This window comes from Suncus etruscus, chromosome 1 (genome assembly GCF_024139225.1).
Source record: "Suncus etruscus isolate mSunEtr1 chromosome 1, mSunEtr1.pri.cur, whole genome shotgun sequence".
In the NCBI taxonomy this organism is placed as follows: Eukaryota; Metazoa; Chordata; class Mammalia; order Eulipotyphla; family Soricidae; genus Suncus; species Suncus etruscus.
The window spans coordinates 191935760-191942777 of NC_064848.1; the positions used below are offsets into that span (position 1 = coordinate 191935760).

The following is a 7018-nucleotide window of genomic DNA, read 5'->3' on the forward strand; positions in this document are numbered from 1 at the left end:
ATTCTTCTAGCCACTTCAGTCGGGGACTCGTAGTCCTACTGTATTAGAGTCAACTTTGTGCATCAGCCTTATCAAAGAACTTAAATACGTGTCACTATCAAAGCACACAGTGGCAATGCGTGGTGTTTACAAGAATATTGTGGTGAACCAATTTCCTTGGAAACTCTAGTTTTTTTTTTTTTTTTTTTTGGTTTTTGGGCCACACCCGTTGACGCTCAGGGGTTACTCCTGGCTATGTGCTCAGAAGTCACTCCTGGCTTGGGGGACCATATGGGACGCCGGGGGATCGAACCGCGGTCCGTCCAAGGCTAGCGCAGGCAAGGCAGGCACCTTACCTTTAGCGCCACCGCCCGGCCCCCGGAAACTCTAGTTTTTTCATAGACTGACTATAGTCAGGGCACATGAACAAGACCTAGAGATTTCCTCGGTCGAGAAGCCCTCAACTTCCTCCGACTGAGCACTTCCATCCCAAAACTAAAAACTGATGGCTCCACCTACATCTTCTCACGTGTCTGGAATTTTCCCTGCAACAAGACAGGCACTTTTGTTAAGTATAACATCTATAAAAACTGTAAACCCAGGCTGAAATTTGCTGAACAAAGTAATAACATTAGCCTAATAGGCATTACCTACAGGATTTTTTCCCCTTTAATATAAAAGTATAACTACAGTGGTCCAATGTACAAATACAAAAAATTTTCTCATACTAAAAAAAACCGTACCATAATACTGTACATATAAAAACTGTTCAACAAGAATGATTTAAATATATCTGTTCTTTTCCAGATTTGGAAGACACAAATGTAAAGTTCTGCAACTGTATCACTACTGGGACACTTGCCCAGGAACACTGTGTTTCCCCTCTTCTCCTCATCCCCGCCTTCAGAGTCCCCTGAGCTTGGATCATGAGCCAACAGCATCCCTGAAGATAACCAGAGCCAAATGTTTACTCAATGGAAGTCATTATTCAGTGAGCCGTTGCTTACCATAAACTATGAAAAGCACAAGTTTTTAAACCCAGTCAAGATTAAATCCAAACGGAGGTTTTCCCATCCCCTGATTTGCTACTAGCACTGCTTTTGTTGGACCCAGTTTTGGACCCCACTTTGGCTTTCTTCCCCCGGGGACCATGAGGGTTGTTGTTTTGGTGATTGTAGGCCTGGATTGCTAAATCCAAGCGTTCCTGAGCCATTCTGATCTCCCGATGTAGAGTCTCCAGGTCAGCTGGGAGGTTCTCCTCGTGGCTGCCATACTGTTGTTCCTGGGCAGTGTTGGCCTTGTTTTGCTTGTAGGTAATCTTAGCATTGGAGAGCTCAGTATACTGTATTTGATCTGGCTTGACAGCAATGTTATAGCCAGGGGGAGCAGATGGCGTATTCCAAGTGAAAGGATAATTATAAGCACCCGGATCTTCCAGTTCCCTTCTTTTACTGTTTAGTGAATCTCGAATGGTCCCAAACCCTAAATGAAGCATCTCCCAAATGTTAAGCAGCAGGCACAGGCCGGTAACACCATACATTATCAGAAGAAAGATGGTCTTTTCGGTGGGTCTAGAAATAAAGCAGTCTATTTTATGAGGGCAAGGAAGTCTGCTGCACACATAGAACGGGTGGACCTGGAAGCCATACAGGAAATACTGCCCTATCAGAAAGCCCACCTCAAACACAGTCCTTGCCAGTAACTGTAGCACATAGATTTTCATGAGCCCATCCGCCCGAATCCGCTGTCGGCCATCATGTTTGGGTTTAGGTTGGTTTTGTTCTTTATTTTCTTTTTCACTTTCTAATTCCATCTCTGGATACATCATAGGATCTTCTTCATGGTCCTCTTCTGTTTCTTCTAGAGCCCGGTGCTGTTTCCAACGCATTGCATAGGGTTTGCTCCGAGCTGCCTTCTTGTCTGCTTCACCATGTTCCATTTTGGCAATCTTATGGATAGCATAGCCCAGGTACATTACGGAGGGAGTTGCCACCAGGATAATCTGGAAAACCCAGAAGCGAACATGGGAGAGGGGTGCAAAGGCATCATAGCAGACGTTCTCGCACCCTGGCTGCTCTGTGTTGCACACAAACTTGCTTTGCTCGTCGTAATATATGGACTCTCCTCCTACCGCAGTCAAGACAATCCGGAACACAATCAAGACAGTGAGCCAGATCTTCCCCACAAAGGTGGAATGGTTGTGGATTTCCTCTAGCAGTCGTGTCAGGAAGCTCCAACTCATGGTGGCTGAAGTAGTTTGCCCTGATAAAAACAAATACCAAATGAAAACCAGCAGATGCTGCAATCTCAACAACTTTTGTTATTGATGACATTTCTAGAACTATTCTGCACATTCAAAAAGGGGCCGGAGAGACAGTACAGTGGTAGGGTATTTGCCTTGCACACAGCCAACTCAAGACCTATGGTGGTTCGATTCCTGGCATCCCATATGGTTCCCTGAGCCTGCCAGGGGCGATTTCTGAGCAGAGCCAGGAGTAACCCCTGAGCGTCACCAGGTGTGACCCCTCATCAAAAAAGGCTCATACTTGAACTATCTGAATAAACAGCAGCTCATTTCTATCATCCCAAGCCAGGTCATGACCTTAGTTTTCTGTAAACTTTTTGTTTGTTTTTGGGCAACATTTGACAGTGCTCTGGAGATACTCTTTCCTGGCTCTGCAGTGAGGATTCATTTCTGTTAATGTTAAGCTCAGAGGATCCTATCGGATGCTTTGAATTGAACCTGGATCAGCCCATGCAAAGAAGACACCTTACCTTCTATCTATACTATCTCCCTGATCCCATGGTTTCTTGTGGGGCCACACTGACATGTGTTCATAGGGCTCTTCCTAGCTTTATATGCCTATGACTTTGTTGGCAGTACATGGAGAACCATATGCAGTGCTGGAGATAGAACTGGGGTTGACTGGATGCAAGTCAGTGCTTTATCTACTGTACTTTCTGGCCCTGTACACACAATTTTAAGGCTACAGAGCCATTAGAAGGCTGGTTTGTGAAGCTAGAGAGATAGCACAGCGACAGGGCATTTGCCTTGCACGCAGCCAATTCAGAATGGACGGCATCCTATGTGGTCCCCTGTACCTACCAGGTTTGATTTCTGAGCGCAGAGCCAGGAGTAACCCTTGAGCGCTGCCAGGTGTGACCCAAAACCCACCCCCCCCCAAAAAAAAAGAAGGCTGGTTTGTATTCCTGGCTTTCCTAATTTAAAAGGAAAGATTGTAATCACCATTTCCAAAGTATTTTCAAAAACAGTACAGATAACATTTTTACATAAGCTATATAAGCTATTATTTCATTAGATCGTTAAAACATTTTAGGGGGGACTGGAGTAATAGTACAGCACAGCAGGCAGGGCATCTGCCTTGCATGCAAATAACCTTAGATAAATTCCCAGCACCACATATTGACTCCCAAGCCTGCTGAGCATGGTCCCTCAGGGTGAGGGAAGGTCATACCTGGCAGTGTTCAGAGCTCACTCCTGGCTTTGTTCTCAGGGTTCACTCCTAGGAGGACTCAAGTAATCATATGTGGTGCTGAGGACTGAGCCCAAGTTAGTTGTGTGTAAAATAAGTACCTTGCTCTCTGTACTATCTCTCTGATTCTGAGAACTTTAAAACTCTCAAGATGATAGAGCTACAGTGAGAGAGTAAGCCTCAGACTGGAAAATAGCACAGAGATGTAGCTATCAGGTCCAGTCATAAAACTGCCACTGACTAGCTAACTGGAAGCTCAGACTGAATCCACTGTGAAGGAAGAACTTATTGGGAATCTTAGCCCAATGACAAAGCATTAGAAAGAAGTAAAGAAGAATCCAGAGATAAAGTCCAACAATGTATATAAGATGCAAGTTTGATTTCAGAACCACAAACATTAAAAAAATCAGGGGGATGGGCTGGAGAGATAGCACAGTGGTAGGGCATTTGCCTTGCACACAGCCAATCCAGGACAGACGGTGGTTCAAATCCGGGCATCCTATATGGTCCCCTGAGCCTGCCAGGAGAAATTTCTGAGCAGAGTTAGGAGTAACTGCTGAGCATGATCGGAAGTGAACCAAATCCCCCCCCCAAAAATCAAGGGGTGGTGGTAAGCTTTCCACAATAGCAATCCAGTGTGATCCCTGGCACCTCAGATGGTCCCCAAGTACTATCAGGAGTAATTCCTAAATGCAGTACCAAAAGTAAGCCCTGAGCACAGCTGTGTGTGGCTGAAATAAATAAAACTTTAAAATATGGGGGCCGAAGAAATAGCATGGAGGTAAGGCATTTGCCTTGCATGCATTAAGGTAAGTGGTTCGAATCCCGCCATCCCATATGATCCCAGAGCTGCCAGGAGCGATTTCTGAGCATAGAGCCAGGAGTAACCCGAGTGCTGCCAGGTGTGACCCAAAAACCAAAAACAAACAAACAAACAAAAAAACCTTTAAAATATGGAAATAGCATAGTTGAAAATAAGTAGCTGTAATGATCAGGAACAAAAAAGACAAAAAAAAAAAATTAAGGAAGATGAAGCAATATCACAATGCACAGGGTACTTCCCTTGTGCATAGCTCAACCTGAGCTTGATTCCCAGCACCCCATATGGTCCAAGTCCCACCAGGAATGATCCCTAAGTGCAGAGCCCCTAAGTATCTCCAGGTGTGACTGCTAAATAAAACAAAACAAAATACAACACAACACAACAAAAGGACTAGGAAGAAACTCCCTAGCTAAACTGCAGAGCTTGGTAAACTGGATTAGATTTATTTCTTTTGTTTTTGGACCACACACGGCGGCACTCAGAGGTTACTTCTGGCTCTGCACTCAGAAATAGCTCCTGGCAGGCTCAGGGGACCATATGGGATGCTGGCGTTCGAACCCAAGTCGGTCCTGGGTCAGCTGCGTGCAAGGCAAATACTCTACTGCTGTGCTATCGCTATGGCCCCTGTATTAGATTTTTATATTTTGTTTACAAATGGTTGTAAAAAGTATATGCTAGGAGCAATAGTACAACAAGTAGACCATTTGCAAACGATCCCTGAGCATTGCAGAATGTGGCCCCAAAAAAGAAAAACAAAAGAAATCTGCTAGCACTTGCCTTACACATGTTAAACTGGGTCCAATCCCTGGCACCAAATAAGATCCCTTAGCATCACTAGGAGTTACTTGAGTGCAGAGCCAATAGTAAGACCCAAAACAAAAAAAAAAAAAACAAAAAAAAATCTATGCTAACTTTAACTGAGGACATTAAATTCAATTAATAGGCATTAATTTAAAAGAGCAGAGTAATAGTACAGCCATAGTAATAGTACAGCAGGTTGGGCATTTGTCTTGAACATGGCAGATCCAGGTTCAACCCTTGACATCCCATAAGGTCCCAGAACTCACCCAGAGTAACCCCTGAGCACCACTGGATGTGACCCAAAAAAAAAGCATTCTAGGGCCCGGAGAGATAGCACAGCGGAGTTTGCCTTGCAAGCAGCTGATCCAGGACCAAAGGTGGTTGGTTCAAATCCCGGTGTCCCATATGGTCCCCCGTGCCTGCCAGGAGCTATTTCTGAGCAGACAGCCAGGAGTAACCCCTGAGCACTGCCGGGTGTGACCCAAAAACCAAAAAAAAAAAAAAAAAAAAAAAGCATTCTAGTGCACAATTTCTGTTTGTTTGGAGGCCATACCTGGCAGGACACAGGGGTTGGGATGCTGGGGAGTGAACCCACATTAGTGACTTGCAAGGCAAACCATTGTACTATCATCACTCTGGCCCTGTCTGAAGTATGAATTTATTCTGAGACCATATCCACAATCTTAGTAAATATACCTAAGTAAGATACTATATATAAAAATAGCTAATACAACTATACACAAAGTATACTTTTTTCTTTTTTTTTTTTTGGTTTTTGGGCCACACCCGGTGACGCTCAGGGGTTACTCCTAGCTATGAGCTCAGAAGTCGCTCCTGGCTTGGGGGACCATATGGGACGCCGGGGGATCGAACCGCGGTCCGTCTCCTAGGCTAGCGCAGGTAAGGCAGGCACCTTACCTCCAGCGCCACCGCCCGGCCCCACTTTTTTCTTTTTTATTTATTTTTGCTTTGTTTTTGGGTCACACCCGGCAGCGCTCAGGGGTTACTCCTGGCTCTATGCTCAGAAATCGCTCCTGGCAGGCTCAGGGGACTGTATGGGATGCTGGGATTCGAACCACTGTCCTTCTGATTGCAAGGCGAACACCCTACTTCCATGCTATCTCTCCGGCCCCTACTTTACTTTTCTCTTCTTATAACTATAGATTATTGATTATCATCAATAATAACACACTGTCTTCTTTGTTTTTGAGAGGCCATGCCCGACAACTCTCAGGGGTAGTTACTAATGGCTATATACTCAGGAATCACTCCTCGTAAAGCTCAGGGGACAAGGATGCTAGGGATCAAACCCAGGTCAGCCATGTGCAAGACAAGCACCTTACCAACATGTTGTTCTCTTTCTCTGACTACCAAAGTCTAAATATCTTTACTTGGGTTTGTGGAGATAGCTCAAAAGACTGGATAGCTTGTTTTGCATGCAGGTGTTCCAGGTTCCATACCTGGTACTGCATGGTCCCCCAAACTCCACCCAGGATATCACTGCACAGTGCTGGGTGATGGCCCCTCCACCCACAAAATAAAATAAAATACACTACCTGTTATCCAGAACTTCTGTTATCCAAAATATTCTTAGAGGAAGGATGTTTTGCTTACAACGTCTCCAGAATCTCTCTAGAAGTATAAAAGAAAAAGTACGGTCAAAAAAAAGCCCCACAATGAAGTACCCCAATGTCATTTTCAGAAAGAAACCAAGTTTTCTATGTGTCACAGAATTAAATCAGTGAGAGATGGAAATGAACTTAAGTCTGAATAGCACTGTTTCTTCTCCTAATATATCTGAGTAGGAGGAAATATGTAACAATGACCCAAAGGTTCTTAATCATCTTTTCTAGAAAACTATGACAGGATGGTGAGTCATTTGCAAATATCCAATGCAGATGAACTCTCGCATCTATAGGAA

General features: G+C 44.5%; 1 protein-coding gene across 1 annotated transcript; it reads right to left on the minus strand.

Moving 5' to 3' along the window:
• Nucleotides 1-929: 929 nt before the first annotated feature.
• GJC1 (gap junction protein gamma 1) lies at nucleotides 930-6665 on the minus strand. Its single transcript, XM_049780388.1, has 2 exons — nucleotides 6654-6665; nucleotides 930-2241 (listed from the first exon to the last, which is right to left on the minus strand). Exon 2 carries the CDS (start codon nucleotides 2219-2221, stop codon nucleotides 1028-1030), a length of 1194 nt encoding a protein of 397 aa, XP_049636345.1. The 5' UTR covers nucleotides 2222-2241; nucleotides 6654-6665; the 3' UTR covers nucleotides 930-1027.
• Nucleotides 6666-7018: the final 353 nt, after the last annotated feature.

Bases quoted from the DNA above. Each gene is read 5' to 3' on its own strand.
- GJC1 (XM_049780388.1), bottom strand. From the start codon at position 2,221: ATGAGTTGGAGCTTCCTGACACGACTGCTAGAGGAAATCCACAACCAT.